At 47.8% G+C, this 18,911-nt stretch overlaps 6 protein-coding genes across 6 annotated transcripts; 4 read left to right on the top strand and 2 right to left on the bottom strand.

Annotated features, from left to right (window-relative positions):
• Positions 1-7,284: 7,284 nt before the first annotated feature.
• On the top strand, positions 7,285-8,402 carry N7446_012971 (chitin synthase export chaperone; the record flags this gene model as incomplete). Its single annotated transcript, XM_058521713.1, has 3 exons — positions 7,285-7,522; positions 7,590-8,161; positions 8,217-8,402. 3 exons carry the CDS (start codon positions 7,285-7,287, stop codon positions 8,400-8,402), a joined length of 996 nt encoding a protein of 331 aa, XP_058365190.1.
• Positions 8,403-8,772: 370 nt separating this feature from the next.
• On the top strand, positions 8,773-9,045 carry N7446_012970 (uncharacterized protein; the record flags this gene model as incomplete). The annotated part of the gene is made up of 1 exon (XM_058521712.1): positions 8,773-9,045. The coding sequence occupies one exon, from the start codon at positions 8,773-8,775 to the stop codon at positions 9,043-9,045; it is 273 nt and encodes a 90-aa protein (XP_058365189.1).
• A 441-nt stretch (positions 9,046-9,486) lies between these two features.
• On the bottom strand, positions 9,487-10,957 carry N7446_012969 (esterase/lipase family protein; the record flags this gene model as incomplete). Its single annotated transcript, XM_058521711.1, has 3 exons — positions 9,487-10,597; positions 10,653-10,801; positions 10,916-10,957. The coding sequence occupies 3 exons, from the start codon at positions 10,955-10,957 to the stop codon at positions 9,487-9,489; spliced, it is 1,302 nt and encodes a 433-aa protein (XP_058365188.1).
• Positions 10,958-11,682: 725 nt separating this feature from the next.
• On the top strand, positions 11,683-12,844 carry N7446_012968 (putative alpha/beta hydrolase; the record flags this gene model as incomplete). The annotated part of the gene is made up of 5 exons (XM_058521710.1): positions 11,683-11,873; positions 12,023-12,147; positions 12,206-12,401; positions 12,459-12,759; positions 12,813-12,844. The coding sequence occupies exons 1-5, from the start codon at positions 11,688-11,690 to the stop codon at positions 12,842-12,844; spliced, it is 840 nt and encodes a 279-aa protein (XP_058365187.1). The 5' UTR covers positions 11,683-11,687.
• A 332-nt stretch (positions 12,845-13,176) lies between these two features.
• On the bottom strand, positions 13,177-14,491 carry N7446_012967 (glutamine amidotransferase subunit DUG3; the record flags this gene model as incomplete). Its single annotated transcript, XM_058521709.1, has 4 exons — positions 13,177-13,466; positions 13,520-14,252; positions 14,333-14,428; positions 14,477-14,491. 4 exons carry the CDS (start codon positions 14,489-14,491, stop codon positions 13,177-13,179), a joined length of 1,134 nt encoding a protein of 377 aa, XP_058365186.1.
• Positions 14,492-14,935: 444 nt separating this feature from the next.
• Positions 14,936-17,847, top strand: N7446_012966 (dynamin-related GTPase MGM1). The gene is made up of 3 exons (XM_058521708.1): positions 14,936-15,250; positions 15,310-17,325; positions 17,379-17,847. The coding sequence occupies exons 1-3, from the start codon at positions 14,953-14,955 to the stop codon at positions 17,807-17,809; spliced, it is 2,745 nt and encodes a 914-aa protein (XP_058365185.1). The 5' UTR covers positions 14,936-14,952; the 3' UTR covers positions 17,810-17,847.
• Positions 17,848-18,911: the final 1,064 nt, after the last annotated feature.

Genomic DNA, 18,911 nt, shown 5'->3' with positions numbered 1-18,911 from the left:
AAGGCATTGTCCATTACATATTGCTGGAGCCTGTTATCTACTGCCTACAGCTACTTTCGAAATTGTCTGCTAAAATTATAATATGTTGTTGTTTTAATGTACCGCGGTCCGAATCATTCAAATCGCGCCTAGACAGTAATGTCCACAGTAGCCTTCCCACTACCGTTCTCCACAGACCCTGCAATTAACCGCTCTACCAACCCAAGCTGCAAAAATACAAAAGATTGAAGATGCCACATCATATCCCGCGAGGATCCCCCACGCCAACGCAAGAAACTAAAAACCTTTCATAAAACCCAGCCGTGCCCACCCTTCCGAAGCGAAGACCTAGAAAAGGGAACCGATCGTCGGACTGCCACAGAACACGTACATGTCCACGGGTACCCCGTGTATATGCAAGACTAATGCCGGCATTTATATCCAGACAATCAGAGTTTTATGCTAGATCATCCGATATTATAGATTCCGTAAAGGATGTTTGGAGCCGACTCCTATCCAAAAACTTGCATATTAAATTTAATTATCTGATTCGCTCGCACGCCCATCGAATAGGAATATTTCCTGCGCTATCTATTTTCCTTGTTCCCGCCATATACATAGGATATATCCATGACGGATCCTTGAACAGCTTGCGCATTCCCTTAATGAAATACTATAGTGGATGCGATGTGACGCGACGAAGACACGGGATAGACCCTTCCACAAATTGTGGGGGCAAAGGGGACTTCGAGCACTAGACTAGATACTCGGCTAAGATCAGAATTTGAAATCCAAAACAGTGATCGACTTGGCAGATGATGAAATGATCTACATTTGTTTACCCGTGTCTAGCTATACGAACGGCAGTTAGATTATGATGTCAATTCGAAAGGAGATGGGTGCGGGCCCATCTCCGTGCTAGACAAGACAATGATAGACGGCTTGGAACAACTGCCGTCGGGCTATCTGAACTCCGAGTCGGACATATACCGATATTTGTTCACACTGCCGAGCTGTCCCTTTATATATTCATACTTTCATTTCTAAACGTATGACGGCCTTCTTGGGAAGGTGGGTAAACGGTTGTGGCTTCGGGACTCTACCCGAAAACTCGATTTGCGGCAAAATGTGGTGCTGGAACCAGATTATAGCCGGATGGTGGTGTGGATATGCTCTATCAAGAGTTATGGTTGAAGCTTACTGTGTTGAGGTAGCTTGTAGCTTTTGATATTGCCCCAAATAAGGTTCGCCTCAGATCGATTACGAAATCAGATCTAATGGGAAAGGTGCAGAACGTGGAGTTGGCAAGTTATATGCCAAGCTGCAAGTGAAGCTGAAACTGGGACTTAGGTGGGGGTCAGTTTGGAGTTTGGAAGGCCAAAAGTACACTCCACTTTGTTGCTACCTGAATCCTTAAGGACCTGTATCTTCACTGTTGCCTTGATTGCAATACTACGGAGTATTGTTGGACATCCTTTAATTTATATGGTACAAGCCATCCTAATACGGACACGTAAAAACAAATCAAATCCCGAAGTAAAATATTAACAATTTCCACTGTATTAAATAAATGGCTTGTTGGCCAATTTAGCCCAGTTCAGAACAAAGTATCATGGCTATACCAACGAATCGCAAGATTTTCATTCCCAATTTATTTCATTGACGCTACAATATCAAGCAAGCTACAGAAGCAAATAACTGAAAAAACAAGTGCGGGTACATCTCTGGACCATTTCTATCCAGCTGGGTTGAATGGACGGATTTTATAAAGGCCAGCAACAGCCCATGAGCAAATTTCCCGAAACATGGGCCCCCCTGTCGGTGGCTAAGTAGAGCGATGGTCAGTGTCCAGACCAGGTATTAGCCGTGGCTCTTAGCGCCGCGGTTGTTGAGCTAGGGTACACCGGCATTCGCTCATATACCCCAGCGGTAGGTTGCATATAGCGCAGTTTTCCTTGGAACCAGGCAAATAGGGCGGTACCCGGAGAAGACGGCAATCAAAGGGATGTTTTGATGTCTCAACTCGTCTCGATACAGACATGCGATTCAACATTTCGAGGTGGCAGTGTACATGCATACATGTAGAGTAAAAGGTTGGGGACATGTGAAAGCACCAGACCATATCCTCAGAGGTCCAGCCCTAAACATGCGGGCTCAGAAAGTAGGGTACGCAGGGGCCCTCTACCTCTAAGTTCGTTATCAGGTACATGTAGAAACAATATAGCATGATCACAGGCGCGGTAAGGGCCGTCGTCGCAAGACGAAAACGAAAAAAGGGAACTGAAAACAAATTAAATATAATAACGTCCTGTCATATCTCCAATAGATCACCATCCGTGTCCGTTGCCGGATTCAGCCGCCGGCATGCCTTCATAATCTTCAGGGATGGCATAATTAGAATACAGTATGTTGTCGGCGAAAGTACTTGTAGTACTTAACAGAAAGCGATTTAATATTAGAGCCTGTTATTGACTCGCTTCCTATTCCAATAAGTGCCCGACGCGGCATACAAGCTCATCCAAGTCAGACCAATTAACAATTCTGTTTGATCACAAAACAGCCAAGACAGCCATTGGACGAATAAACAACGGACAACGCAATGGCGTTGGATTGAATGCAGTCCATGCGGGAAGATGGAGAAAACGCGCACCCCTAGCGCGGAAGAAGGAAGCCTAGATAGTCGGCTCATTTCCCGAAATACATGGCATGGCGTGACTAGTTGGGTGGAAGTTTTACATGGATTACGCGAACTGAGCACTACTCCAGAGATTGATTTATAGTTTGGACTGAATTAAACCTTGGTAGAGTAGGTAACGGCACTTGATTAGAAACAATCCAGGCCTGGACGCCCTGGTGTTCACTCCGGCTCGACCGATGGCCCCGAAGTCCCGCTTATTGATCCACCACCTCGTATCTTTTAGGCGGGAAGCCCTAACTTGTCCTTACTCTCTAAGCCCCATATGCCTATCCGCTTTGGGTTCTCAGTACTTGCATGGATTCCCCTACCCCTCCATGGTCCCTGCCGTTCCCGGTACCTTGCAAGTTATGTTAACCGGTTATCATGCATAGAACGACTTTCAACGGGGTTGTCTAAGTACCGTTTGCCGGATAAACAGGGAAATTACAGGGGAAATTACAGGGGTGCATAGATAATACTGGCGCTGCAAGTGTGGTTGAAAGGGGAAGTAAACTCGAGACTTTTTGATGGCACATGAAAAGGTGGTAGGAAATACTTTAGGACTGGAGTCATGTATAGCATTGAAGCTTTAGGTAGCGGCACAGTGACCCCCGGAGCTCACGGAGAATCGGAGAGTGCGTGGAAGTGCAGCAAAGCGGGCTTGACTGGGGGGAACTGGCCCCAGGGTATTCTACACTATGTTATCGCTTGATAAACAGCGAATGAGGTAATTAGGTTCATCAAAGTGACATACCATATACATACTTGAAAAGCACGGACTCGGGGAGGCGCCGTTGCTAACGGACCGAACTGCACGAGAGGACATTCGGGTAGATAGTGATTCTTCTGCAGAGTGTGGGACCGAGCATTGCAAGAAGTATCTCCGAAGTAGCTGTCGTCATGGAACTTAAACTTTTTTTTCTCCGTGGCGCGTCCCCCCCTCTCCCTTCTTTCCCCCCTGGCCTAGGCGTATATGGAAGAAACAGCGACCACGTCGCGCATGCGGCCCCTGGAGATCTAGACTGAAGGAATTGGATCTAGAAGACAATGAGGTCCGAGAGTTGAGAGCCACAAGATAGCCGTTCTGCATAATTCCAGGACAAGCATGTGATTTAGCGATTTAGCAATTCAGTTTGTACTATTTCTCCTATTTCTATCTTTTGGACATTAAAAATCAAGTGGAAGTTATATTAACACAGGGAATCTTGGAACAAATACACCAAAAGCTTTCGAAGACTCCCCTGGGAGCCTAGGGCCCAGAAATCAGAAATGTTCCCTTTTAGTGGACGCCATACCCATTTACCCTTTGGCGCCAAAAATTCAAACAGATTGACGCTAAACGAGACGATGGAACAAAAATACAATCAACCCGCTTTGAACACCAAATAAATGCCCCGCAAAATGCAAACTTTAGGGTCGAAATCAACAAAAAATTTCAGGACGATCATGATCACATCGATGATTTGGAATGTTGGAGAGCCGCGATGTGGAGGGTCGGCTGTACCCGAATAGTTCCTTGCGAGAGGGTTGTCCCCGCCAAGGAACCACGGGCAAGAAACGGGTTGGAAACTTTAGGGAAGCCCTCAACTTTCACTTCTCGAATACTGTAGGTTTCATCTTCCACGGCTGCAAATGTCGCATTTGCCAATTATCATGACAAGTCGTTCATGGGGCCCGTCTTTGCAGCAAACATCTTTGTTTCCCTCCGTTTCCATACGGACGAAGTGTAAAGAGGGATGGTTGCAGGAGGAATATACGTGGTAGATATGGAAATAGTTGCACATTGCGATCCCATCGGAGGGACTGGGTCAGGAGGGCCAGTTGCAATAGGAAGGGGGTAGGCGTTCAATGCAATTGAAGTGTGACAGATTGGACTGCGGGAGTATGAACGTGGATGTTCTCCATTTGTATACAGCAAAGAGAAGAAACTAAACTAAAAAAAAAAAAAAAAAAGAAGTTTCGAGTCGCAGAGACTCGAGAATATAAAGAGTAGTTCTGGAGAGTGGGTTCGATGCCCAGAGGGCGACATGGTGGGAACAGATAAAACAAAAAATGGAAAACATGGAAAAGAATCAAATCGAAAATGAAAAATGAAAAAGTAAAATCGAGAACTCGAAGAAATTTACTTTAATTCAGAGGTAAAAATTCAGTATACAGTACTGCACGGCTCCCCACCATCACCCCCTATCCTTGTCAAGCGGGTCTTTCATAAAGCGTGGCTTTAATCTGTATGACCGTTAGGGGATGTATCTTTGAGTCATCAGGGACCTCCCTATGATGCATCATGATACATCCGGGGAGGGATCGACACGGTTCCTCGCAGCCGTTGTTGCTTCTTCAACTCACATGTGGCGCTAGTCGGGATCTCATGCATGAGACAGCAATTACGGTCTCAAATGTCTCATCCTGTGAGAGCTTGATGAGATTAAAGTACGCTTCCTCCAATCTCGTGTCTCAAGTCCTGCTGTTGGATCAGGCAACCACGGAGAATCGATCGTATTATTCTTCCGAGATAGTTCGATGATAGTAACCTTGTACATGCTAGGCTGGGTCTGTTTGACCCGGAAAAAAGTCGCGTTGGGCATTCAAGCGGGCTACAAGCTCCAATCAGTTGAGGCATTTTATTTTACTTCGGGGACTTTGGGGGCAAAAAGGGTAATTAATGAATTACTTTGAGGTCTCAGCCTCTGTACGGAGTAACCCTCAACACATAACTTGCCACTTCCCATTCGGCGGGGATAGCTCTAACCGACCGGGGCCGAGATCAATTTTAGTTGTATACCTAGCCTTGTATGGGTAGTTGGCCGATCGAAATAGGAGGAATAGACAATCCTAGGCATCATGAAGATCATGCTATGACACTCGTAAAAGGCACATAGAAGCTGCCTTGGCTAAGGGATCATAAACTGTTCTAGGAAAGAGATTGACTATCTAGGGTCACTCAAAGTAGTACAGTACATGCAGAGTAACACAAACTCAGTGATATGTACCGAGTATACGGAGACCGATGAATAATCTCGCAAGACTTAGCCGCGAATCAAAGCTAATGAGGACAGCCTAAGAGCCGTTCGGCATACTCCAGGATCGGAAATCTGAATAGCTATGCCCCACGGGAGACATACGTTTCAACTGAAACATGACGAAGTGGACTCTCATTTCACTTCCGAATCGTTCGGAGGTCGATCATCGGCATTAGGCCATGTATCGTTTTACAATACACCCACCAGCAAGTAGTTTCCATACAAGTCGTGCAATTGCTCACGTTAGTGCGATCCACCGTCCGTGAGAAAATGGGCCTTTTGCCGGGAACTGTTCCAACATTAATATCAAATCGTGCGTAGTGGTAGAAGAAGTGAGCCCATCTAGGGCAGTTGGCAGCTGAGTAAATAAGCGAGGGGAGATCTACGTGAACTAAATTATGTGCCAGTCTCTGGAACACTCGAGAGAAAACCGGGCGATGGTGCGACAAGTGCCACAGTCGCAGGTTATGTGGGGACAAAAGGTCAACCCACATGCAGGGCAAGTCTAATTCGATTAATTCGACAGTCCGTCCTCCGTACCCATGTCCAATTGCAATGGTACTTAGCGTCGGTAGTCGGGGGTTCAGTAACCCAATGAAAAGTAAGGGGAAAGAAGAGATTTTTTGCGTTCAGCCCAAAGCAAGCTAAACCTGGTCATACTTAACCTCTCCAGTGACCGTTAGGCCACAGTCCAATAATAATGGCGTAGGCACCACTGAACGGGGTAGCGTCGTGCTAGTCTTATCGAATCGCAAGTCTATCGGGATGTGGGGACAGAGAACTAAATACTGTAGTCTGAAATAGCTTGGGATTCGCGGGTTCGGTGGCTTGCCGTGGGTTACGGTACATCGGTAACGTTGTCAGACTCTTAAAGTAGTTTGGCCGAGGCACCCAAATGAACTCTTGACCCTTGACTATTTTGCCATGCGCATTTTGATACAGGGGTCATATGTATACAGAGCCATGAAATATTGGACTGTCTCTACACGGAAGCCCCGAAGCGAGTATACCGTTTCATGCATTGTTTTCGCCCACTATGGCCTCACTTTTCCCAGCTTTTTTTTACCCATTTTTGAGTGCCTCGGGTTAAACAATGTAGATTGTATAGAGAACTTAGGACCTAACTTATGACTAGTTCGGCAAGTTTGGATCCTAGTCACGTGGCATTCATAAGCTAGTTCACATTCGGTCTAGCGTTGCCGACTTCGGGTTCGTGTCCGAGCTGACTCAGCATGATTTGGTTCTGGGGAAAGAGCCCAGCAAGCACGCTAAGCCCAACTAGGCAGCGGAAAAATAGTCCACCCTTTTCAGACCCCGTGATCTATTCATGGCGAAAACTGAGACACTTCCCCCTCGCTTCCCCTGACAACAGGGGCCATTCGACCTTCGACGCTCGCACCCAGGGATAATTTGAGTGAAACAGCTTTGCTGGGGTGCAGAAGAGCCACGCTGCTGTCGGGGGAACCGTAAATCCCGACACTTCTCTCCTCCACCGTCCCGCCTCCGTCGTTGTGGAGACCAGCCGTCCGGGCTCGACAATCTTTGTGACCACCTGCAACAGCAATCCACTTGTTTACTGTCGCACTGCTCGGCATCCCATCAGACATAATGGGTTTCGGTTCGTTCGATACGATATGCGAGAAGGCGCCGGTCCCTTTGTGTTCCCTGGTCGGCCCGGCGTCATCAATCTCCGGGTCCACTGGCATCATATCGAATTGCTATGCGCGGAATATTGAGGTCGCCAATACTATCATTTTCGAGGGTGCTGCATCTTTCATGCATATCATCGCCCTTGCCATGACCGTGATCATGATTCTGCATGTCAGATCCAAGTTCACAGCTGTCGGTCAGTCCTACTCACCCCACTGTCTACACCTGCATGTTTACATGGCTAACCATTTTGATGTTGATAGGTCGCAAGGAGATCATTACCTTTTTCTACATCTACCTTGCCCTCACTCTATTCTCACTTCTCATTGATGCAGGTGTCGTTCCTCCGGGTAGCGGCCCCTTCCCATATTTCGTGGCCGTCCAGAATGGCTTGATATCAGCGCTATGCACATGTTTACTCGTCAACGGATTCGTGGGCTTCCAACTCTACGAAGACGGCACAGCTCTCTCGGTATGGCTTATCCGAGTCCCCTCCGCAGCCATGTTCGCCGTGTCATTCGTGATCTCGCTGGCGACATTCAAGTCCTGGGGTTCTATGGGACCTAAGAATACAACCGGCTTGTTCGTCGTGCTCTACTTGCTAAACGCTATTTCCATCGCGGTTTACTTGGCTATGCAACTGCTTCTCGTTGCTAACACTTTGGATGACCGCTGGCCACTTGGGCATATCTCCTTCGGTGTCCTGGTCTTCATTATTGGTCAGGTTCTCCTGTACCAATTCAGCGATGTCATTTGCAACAATGTCCAGCATTACCTGGATGGCCTGTTCTTCGCTACTTTCTGCAACCTCCTGGCTGTTATGATGATCTACAAGGTAAGCCAGCTTCATGATTTTGTGGTACACATTTCACTGACCAAAAAATTTCCAGTTCTGGGATTCCATTACCAAGGAGGATCTGGAATTCTCCGTTGGCGTCAAACCGAACACCTGGGAAGTTAAGGAGTTGCTGACTGAGGAAGACCGTCGAAACACTGTCTATCCAGACAACAACTCCGAGTATGCAGGCAGCATGTACCACCACCGCACTTCCAATTACGGCCATCACAACTACTGACTTTTGCATTTGGCTTTTCATTTTGCACTGTACATGTGACCCTTGACTTCATGATATCTTATTATTTCCTTTTCAGTGAATATTTCTAGCTACATTCAAGCGTTATTTCGGCCATAGCGACATATTATATAATCACATAAAATTTATCTGGGCAGGATTTCCAAGGTATTCAATGGCGATGGAGCACGGTTCATGGCGATCTCAATCCGGTTTTTCGGTCGACCGATAGCGTTATGGGGACTGAAAGGAATGTACGGGCTATTGCGGGTCTAGAATACCACTTGCAAGCGAATACAAGACACAATAACTTGGTTTCTATCTCGCTTTTTTCCTGTACCAGTTGGTATCGTAATTTGCGATGTCTTGCATCATGCAATTTGGTGGAAGTCTTCCGAAAGATGATAGTCTTCTCCGTGTCTCAGACTTCGCCTATCCCCGTGTCATCCAAGCGCTAAATCCAGTCAGGAAGAAGTTGACGAGCAATCCATCTGCCCTAGCAATCACCGTAATTGCACCCTGGATCAGGAATGGTGTAGGCACGGAAGGCCTGCAAGCTATGCAAAGCGGCGCAAGAGGCGCGACTGAACCTGAAAATGTTATCACGTATCAAGTCCCTGGCCTTTCACTGACTGTATACGGCTAGTCTGGCCGAGCAAATCCCGAGTCATCGTGGGCCACGTCACACCAGATCCAGATTAAATCGGTGGAAAAGACGGTCATCGAGAAAATGAAACAAGTGGCAGGATCTTCACCAACCGAAGAAAGAGTCCAGAGACGATCTCGGGCATGACTGCTAAGAATGGTAGAAGACCGCGAACACGGCAGCTATGCTGTGGTCTGGACAGCTGCGGAATAATCAAAGCGGTTACTTGGCTTGGCTTGTCTGCGGAGAATAAGTTGCTACCGCAGTAACCGTTTTCCTCCGCATGCTATTCGTTATGTGTTGGAATGCGGTGCACGCGGAACGAACTCTAAGCAGATGACCCGCCGATCAGGAGAGAGATCACTTAGATTCCATGTGGAGCCTTCCATTGCAATAAAACAAAAGGTGAACTGTCAGTCCAGCAAATCGGTGCTTACGATCTCAGTCAACGACCACCACATCGTCAGCATCCATGAAGTCCTCATCTGGTTTGGCTTTCGTGTCTGGTTGGTTGAATTGATCGGTCTTGGATGGCTGGGTGGACGAATTGTACCAGCCTTTGTCGATTGACTTCACCAGGGCCGCGCATGCTTCATTGAGCATCTCAAGGAACGCAGGGTTCTGCTTGGATAAAAACATGTTGATGTGCGCATTCACCTCGTCGGTGGCTTGATCGTTGACAGCCTTGTTCCAGAGAAGCCCTGGGCTTTGAGACTCCTCTCCATTTTCCACCTCCTTTGGCAATGAACAGAACGTCCTGTTCTTGGATCGAATAATTTTCTGACTGAAAGATGTTTGGCTTGCTGATGTGTTCTCCACAAGAGAAGATGCACCCTTTCCAAGGCATGTGTAAAAGTTCACACAGCCAATTCCACGTTCCTCCTTCACACACGAAAGACGCACCAGACGCTGGCGTAGCTCCTGAATACGCGCAAGACAGCCGATAAACTCAAGATGCGATGATACCCAGGTAAATCCGTCGGTAAGCTTTTGTCGCTGGGTATACATGGCAGCTGCACCACCTGCAGCAACAGCACCAGCCGCGCCGGCAAACATGGCATACCGGCCCCATTTCTGCCAGGGAGGTGTTGCAGCAGCATCAGCTGAAGGCAACGCTTGGGGCGATTCTTTTGGAGGCGCAGGGTTAGGCGACTTGTCCGAGGCATTGCTTTTTCCGCCGTATCCGAACAATCCTGCAACCTCTGAAAAGGTGTTGTAGGCGGTGGCAGCATTGCGATAATGTTCTTCTGCGCCATAAGACACGACTCCTGGAGCTATACCTAAGAATGGAGTATCGAAAGCAAGGACTCCTTGGACATGAGGGAACATGAATGTACCCGGTTCTACGACAGGGTCGGTCTCACTTGACCCAGGTTCTGTGTTTGAAGTCGGATCGTGGGGGATTGGTTGCTCGGCTGCTAATAAAAGCAAAGCCTCGGCTCCTACTATTCCTCCCATTGAATGACCGATCAGAAAAACATGAACGGAGGGATCAACAGTGGGCGATGCGGTGTGGTTGGCGACTTCGAGATCAATCACAGTATCTTGCAGCCTTGAAAAGCAATCAGTCAGCAAGGCTTTATGTTGAAAGTAAAATGGAATCTTACCAGTCACGCAACCTCCCCACGCACTCTTTCAAGTCGCCTTTAGTCTCATACTTGGGGTAGACCGCTGTAACAACATCGACAGCAGGCAACGCCTTGCTTGCGAGGACGCGCAAATGTTCCGGAAAGTTGCCAAATGTATCATCACCACCCTAGAGTCAAGTGATCAGTCAGTTGTTGCGACAGAGTCTAATGCATGTGCTGGTGCGGAGAGCGGAATCCTTTGCGGGGAATCATGTCAACAACGGACATGCAGAAGATCATACCTTGAAGCCGTGGATAAACACGAGAAGCAATGTCTTCCTCATTGTGAAATGTGCAAGCCGCGTATCTCCATGGGACAATTTGGAAAGTGAAGACGGACAAGAAAGTGAGATGTGATTGTTGATTCGATAGTCACCTTACGTCATGATTTCACGTGACCTCGGACTACCTGTACTATGAACTATGAGATCAGTCGAACAGCGGTCGAATGCCATTGCTGTTGCTTAAATGAAAGGAATCCATGAGCTTGCTGGTCTCTTAAATCACTGACTCCTTTGATTGTCCGATATATCACCAACCACTTCTTGCTCTCTCATACAACTGAGAGAGCCAACCTGTAGCGTCAAACAATCTATCAGATAGGTACCTATCAGCTAGTACAAAATACAAAATTCGATGCCATTATTCGATAATCTGCGGTGGCCTATGGATGGTATACAACAGGGGTCATAGATGTGTATACAGTGCCACTGATGAAGTATTGGACAGTACATGAAAGTCCCGAAACGAGTATAATGTTCAAATATTATTTTCGCTCTGCTTTAGCCTGTCTTTTTTGCCTCTTTTCTGCCCGTCTCCGAATGCCTTGAGCACATCTTGTAGATTATATATAGGCTGAAGTTTGTTGTGGTGACCCACTTTCGGCGAAATATATAGATGCCGGGTTGTTCGGCATGTTAGCCTCAAAACGTTTAGAAAACTATCACAAAGGTGTTGATTCACTTAAATCTGCCACAGCCCTTCATATAACCATTTTACTTAACACTAGGTCTCATGTTCAAGATCAACGTCAAACAAATCGTGTTCAAGCGAGGGTTAGCTGGGTCTGCGGCAGCAAGAGTCCCACTGGCCTATGAATTGCATAGCTCCCCCAAAGGCGCAGAGGTACCAAAAGGGAGAAAGGGAGCCCCTATCCTATTTCTCCATGGGTTTCTTGGATCAAAAAGAGAAAACAGACCCGTGAGCAGGTAATTTCTAGGACAATATTGCTGGTGTTTCTGCACTAACAACCCCTTTCTCCAGAAAATTGGCCAGTGAGCTCTCTCGAGATGTTTACACATTAGTACTGTTTCATTCACATCACATTGGCAAATCTAACTCCAGAATAGGATCTACGAAACCATGGAGATTCAGGCCATCACCCCAGCCATAACTATGTCGACATGGCGCTGGACGTTGAGTCATTTATCCAAAACCATGGACTTGAACGTCCGGCGGTGATTGGCCACTCAATGTGATTAGATTCTACCTCGGCTCTAAATACCATGATCCATGGCTAATTTTGATCTCAGGGGTGCAAAAACAGCCATGACGCTTGCTCTCCGTTATCCAAACCTCGTATCGAAAGTCGTTGCTATCGACAATGGCCCAATACATTTGCCGTTGAAGTCATACTTTCCGAAGTATCTTCAAGGAATGGCGAAAGCCGAGGCCGCCAAAGTAAAGTCTCATCTAGAAGCAGATGCGATTCTCCGTGAATACGAAACGGTAAGTTGCATGGCATACTTGCCAATTGCCATAAAGATAGCTAACAGCTAAAACCAGTCGCCATCGGTACGACTATGGCTCCTAAGCAATTTTATCAAAAGCAAGGATCAGCCTCACTTGCATTTACGCATTCCTCTAGATATCCTAGAGAAGGCGATGGGGCCACTGGGTGATTTCCCGGACAAGGACGCGTTTTTGAAGTTCAACTCTCCTATACTGTTTCTCCGTGGCCTTCAGAGTCACTATATACCTGACACTGCTTTCCCGCTCATCTCGTCCCTTTTCCCCCAGTCGAAGATTGTCGATATCGATTGCGGGCATTGGATTGTTCAAGATCGTCCTGAAGAATTTAGGAAAGGTAAATCATTGGTCCAGTGGGTTCGAGATTGCATGCTAATTTTTGCACCTTAGCTGTTGTTGATTTCCTATGGGATGAAGAATAGAAAGCGTTGGATGGTTCAATCGTGTGTACTAAGATTCAGCGTTCAAACCTCGACCAACTCAATGATACAATTTATATTTGGCTAACGGGAAAGGATCCCAATTAGTTTCAAAAACTATACTTTAATTGAAAGAAACATTGTGGGCTTAGACGATGCAAATATAATTCCCGAAAGATCACATGGACAAGAACGCTCCATTCCAACTGATAAACTCCAACCTGAACCAGAGATCTGTAAACATGTTTGGATCCCGACGCCGTGTTAAGACCATGCTTGCAATTTTGAGACTGTGTCTCGGATTTAACGACAAGGACATAGCCTTTACGTCACACTTAGTGCGAAACAGTACATTCCGTGGCATGGGAGGGCCGAATGTCGTCCAAGCCAGCACCATTGCCTCCAATGGCGTTGGCTGATGCTGAAGGGCCACGGGGCTCGGTCGACTTTTGTGGTGGGACTGTAGTGCCAGGAGCAGTGCTGACAAGGCCCTTGGATACGGCAAAGCAGGAGGAACGGTCGTGGTTGAGATCCTCGTCATAGAACTCATCAAGGATCGGGTGTAACATCACAGTCTGTTTGTGAATAGTTACAACAGAGTTGGTAGGAACAGACACCCAATTGTCTGGTTCGAGATTAGTATGACCAATATTCACCTGAAGACAATGGAGTACTCACGTCGTTCGAAAGTGATAGGCTCGCTGGCTACCAAGACAATATCGGCACCCTTGTCGTGCCGTTCCATCTTGAAGTGGCCTTTTGTCTCTCCTTCTTTCCACTTTGTGCCAGAAGAGAAATACAAACTTGCAGGCTCATCTGTCTTACTGCTGATATACCGAGTGCAGATAACGGTATGGCCATCAGTCACAGCGAAGTTCAAGAGACTCCGAGTCTCGACTCCAGTGACGTTATACTTCTCAGGAATCTCCCGAACCATTTCGTTGATACGAGCAATGGTTTTCATCATAACGCGACGAAGTCGTGCCTGTCCAAATCCCTCTGGGCCGGGGTCAGAGCTCGGGTCTACTCCTTCTTTCTCTAGCAGGTCAAGGAACAGAGCAAATGCCCATTCGCTATCAGTGCCACCCTTCACACCTAAGTACCACTTGTCGGCTAGTGAACTTCCGAGTGCGCGCTTGATGTAGTTCCATCCACCAATGCCACCATTGTGCATCCACATCAGGGATTGGTGTTGGAATGGGTGGCAGTTGTTTTCGGCAAGAGCACCTTCAGTAGTTGCTCGCACATGCGCAAAAATGAGGTCCGAACACGTCTTTGAGGCGAGCCGTTCTAGATTCTCGCAGTTCCATGCGGGAAGTGTCGAGGTAAAGATGCAAGGTTCAGGTCCAAGCTTGGGATCCGTGTAGAAGCCCACACCAAATCCATCACCATTGACAGGTCGACGGTTATCCTGAAGTTCTGTGTTAGTTGGTTGCGCTATTGATCACTCCAATGGACCGACTGTGATATCCAGCTGACGGGGAAGCCTACCAGTCTCAGACGTGAATCATAAGATTGAGTTAGGATCGAATGACTTGGCTCCGTGATCAGCTTGCTGAGCCGGATCTCATTCCGTCCTTTGTATATCTATTTGAGGCATTAGCTTTGGACATGCACTCGGCGAGATGCTCTTACCAGGAACCGGCACATGGTATCAGTCGATCAAATGCAGATCGAATGATACTTAGTCGAGTCCCACGTCTCTATGCGCCTAGTCTTTCAAAATTGCACCACTATTATGATCCAAATAGCAGGGTGCTTGTGGTGAGTCCAATGCAATTAATAGTCGATTTCGTGGGGTGGGAGATGAAGAGTCACCGACTGTTGGGAACTGGTGAGATGCCTACGCGTCCCAATCACAATCCCACAGAATAAGAGTTGGAGACTGCGCGTAAACTCGAGATATGAAGAACAAAGAACAATGAATTTATCAAATCAACGAAAAAGGATACAATCACTTCCCTTGCCCAGCACGTCATGCCCCACGTGACTCAAATTTCTACGGGAGACGAAGCGGCCACTGACGCAAGTCACGGGGATTGTTATCCTTGATGTCAGTGGTCCGTAGTCCGTAGACTTCACTTTTGTTTCCATCTTTGAATGTCATCGCAATGAGTGGGAGGATCCTCTCCCATCGACTTGGCCCGCTCTTGCGGAACGGGCATCTTGCTCGCCATATTCATAATACAGGCTCGAGGACTGGAGGTCTGCTACGCGCAGATGGTGGAGCTGCTCTCAGAGGACGCGCATGGCCAGTAGGCGCAAATGCCATTCATAATGTACCGGCTGTTCGATCAATTTCGTTTGCCCGAATGCTTCCCAAGCTGGCATTAAAGCTTGTCAGGGTTCCGGCGATGTTTGGAGGCGCAACAATCGCGGGTCTGGCTTACTTCCAATACCAAGCAACCCGTACGTTTCTCAATAACTAGGGTATCTGCGGTGGGATCATGGACTAATACGTTATTTAGAAGCCGGGAACTATGCGATGGATGTTTTCAAACAAGCCTCGGAGACTGCGGGGAACACAGCATCGACCTTGTTCCAGGGACTGCAGGATGTGGCGGATCAGACACAACGCGGGTGGAGCAAAACGACCGAAGACCTCGATATCCCCGAGTGGCTGCAGAAGATCCTCCGTCTCGATGAGGAGTCTCAAAAGGGCGAGTCAGGTGGTGGGGACAAGGAACCGAAACAAAGTCGGGCCGGAACTGCTGCTGCCGCAGCCGCCACTACTTCGGCATTCGGCTACGATCAACCAGGAGAGGAAGACGTACGCCCGGCGAGGGACGCTGCGGAGGACGATCAGATGATGCTTCTCACGCGCAAGATGATCGAGATTCGAAACATCCTTCAGACAATCGGCCAATCCGACACACTTACATTGCCGTCAATCGTCGTCATCGGATCCCAATCTTCGGGCAAGAGCTCGGTCCTCGAAGCCATCGTCGGTCATGAATTCTTGCCCAAGGGCTCGAACATGGTGACTCGCCGGCCCATTGAACTGACCTTGGTCAATACCCCTAACGCCCAGTCGGAATATGGTGAATTCCCAGCTCTAGGTCTCGGCAAGATCACAGACTTCACCCAAATTCAGCGCACCCTCACAGATCTCAACCTTTCTGTCCCCGAAAAGGATTGTGTCACAGATGATCCTATTCAACTCACAATTTATTCTCCCAATGTTCCTGATCTCTCCATGATCGATCTACCAGGTTATATCCAGGTTGCTGGCCATGACCAGCCCCCGGAGCTTAAGCAAAAGATCAATGACCTTTGCGATAAATACATCCAACCCCCCAATGTCATTCTGGCGATTTCGGCCGCCGATGTCGACTTGGCAAACTCCACAGCACTCCGAGCCAGCCGCCGAGTCGACCCTCGAGGTGAACGGACTATCGGTGTGATTACGAAGATGGACCTTGTGAGCCCCGAACGTGGTCACGACGTTCTCTCTGATAAGAAGTACCCCCTCCGACTTGGTTACGTGGGCGTTGTCAGCCGCATCCCTCAGACGAATGCTCTGTTCTCCAGAGGCAGTGGGAACATCACCAGCGCCATTCTCAAGAACGAACATGCTTACTTTTCTTCTCATCCTGGCGAATTTGGTCCCCACTCCGATGTCTCAGTTGGTGTCTCGACGCTACGTAAGACTCTGATGCACGTTCTCGAGCAAACCATGGCATCCAGCCTGTCTGGAACAAGGGATGCCATCAGCCAGGAACTTGAGGAGGCAACCTACGAGTTCAAGGTTCAATATAATGATCGACCTTTGAGCGCAGAGTCTCACTTGGCCGAGAGCCTTGACAGTTTCAAGCATTCCTTCAAGGCATTTGCGGAAAGCTTTGGCCGACCCCAGGTCCGGGAGATGCTGAAGGCCGAATTGGACCAGCGGGTCATGGATATTCTGGCGCAGCGCTACTGGAACAAGCCAGTTGAAGACTTAGAACCTCCTATGCTGGAACTGGATTCGCTCAAGGACCTTCCCAAGTCTGACCCCGAGTCTCTCTACTGGCACCGGAAGCTAGATGCCTCTACCTCTTCATTAACAAAGCTTGGAATTGGTCGATTGGCTACCACTGTCGTTGCCAATGCTCTCCACAACCATGTCGACCAACTCCTAGCCTCCTCTACATTCGCCTCCCACCCCGGTGCCCACAAGCAAATCACAGACGCGTGCAATTCTATCTTAAACGACAGATTTTTTAGCACCAGTGACCAAGTGGAAAACTGCATAAAGCCATACAAGTTTGAGATCGAAGTTGAAGACTCCGAGTGGGCCAAGGGCAGAGACAACGTGGGCAGGGTTCTTAAGGACGAGCTCAAGCACTGCGAGACAGCCATGAAGCATGTGGAAGACGTTGTCGGAAAACGGAAGTTGAAAGACGTAGTCTCTTTCATCGACCGCGTGCGAAAGGGCGATGTTGTACTAGAGGGCAACGGTGAGGGTGGCGCCGGTGGATTCAGTGCTGCCCTATTAGAAAGAGGTTAGTTTTTCCACCGTCTTGTTCATTCAGATATACTAACATGCATATCTTAGGGCGAGAGGGCCTCTTCCTACGTGACCGTGCCGACTTGATCAAGATGAGACTTCTAGCCGTTCGTTCCAAGCAATGCGCCACGCAAAAGAACAAGTACTACTGCCCAGAAGTCTTCCTGGATGTGGTAGCAGACAAGCTCACTTCAACGGCCGTGCTTTTCCTCAACGTTGAACTGCTCTCGGAGTTCTACTATAATTTCCCCCGCGAGCTTGACGCAAGACTTGGACGACACCTTTCCGACGCCGAGGTCGAACGCTTTGCCCGTGAGGATCCTCGTATCCGCCGCCACCTCGACATCATCCGCAAGAAAGAGCTGCTGGAACTGGCTCTACAGAAGATTGAAAGTGTTCGACAACTCGACGGCCGTAGTCGGGCTCCAGAGCGTGCACCCCCTAGCAAGGAAACACGGAGTCGTTGGGGCTTGTTCTAAGATAATGATGGCCCGGCCTTCTTTTTCTCTATTTCTCCCCTTTCTGATACACCCTTTTTCTGTTGTCTGGAGTTTTCGATACCTTCTTCGCTAGTCTTCGTATTACCCCCTTTGTCATGTTCATCTCTCTCCATTTTCTCCCCTTTCTCCCCTTTTCCTTCCTCGCTCTTGTTGGGGGTAGTCTTGTGTATCTTTAGAAAATTTGAAGTCAATGTACATATCCCATACTAGGCCACTCAGTGGTTGCCTCTTTCGAGCCTATTAATTATTTGATCAAAATCCAATTGGTCTCATCCGTTTAATTAGTAGTTTGATAATGATATACAACAGGGGTCGTAAGTCCTTTACACCCCTACCTTTATATAATCTATATGATTAATCCGAGGCACGCGAAAATTGGCAAAAAAAAAAAAAAAAAAAAGAGGCCAAAGTAGGGCGGGAAAATGCATGAAATTGTATACTCGCTTCGAGACATTCGTGGTAAAAAATGTCTAATACTTCATGGCACTGTATACACATTTATGACCCCTGTTATAGTAGCTTGATAGCAACAAGACTTCCAACACATATACGCCAACCGCAGACCTCAAAATAAGGTTGACGCATCGGGAGAAACATTGCGAGTTCCATAGACACTGTTGTCTTTTTGGTTCCATGAGTTCATATCTCGTTATTACTCCCTGTTTTTCATCAGTCATTTCTATCACTTTCCAACCGTGAATTTCTTTCTTAGTCCCCAAGATAACATTCAAGTACGACAAAGCTCTAGCGGAGTTCCTGAAATTAGCCCGAACAATAACTCCTGCCATTCATTTGCCGTCTACATATCACGGCGCCTAGGATAACATAGAACATACTGTCTGACCCGACCTTCCTAGTACGACAAAGCTTCACATCAGGCTCGTGGATTTAGCCCGAACAACAACCCTGGCCAACCACATTATAAGTTAAGACGCCTTGGGTAGCATAATGGCTGACCGGGCTCTAAGAAACGTGGCTCAGAAACGACAGCTCTCGCGCCTTCGTCAGTCTCTTCCTACCTCATTCGTCTCTTACATTAGAAGAACTTTTGGCATCAGTCCGTCATTCACAAATCAAACTC

Source organism: Penicillium canescens (genome assembly GCF_028828765.1).
Source record: "Penicillium canescens strain IBT 15451 chromosome Unknown utg000011l_segment0_segment0, whole genome shotgun sequence".
Classification (NCBI taxonomy): domain Eukaryota; kingdom Fungi; phylum Ascomycota; class Eurotiomycetes; order Eurotiales; family Aspergillaceae; genus Penicillium; species Penicillium canescens.
Note: the sequence above shows the minus strand (reverse complement) of the source record. Positions and strands in the feature narration are given on the sequence as shown.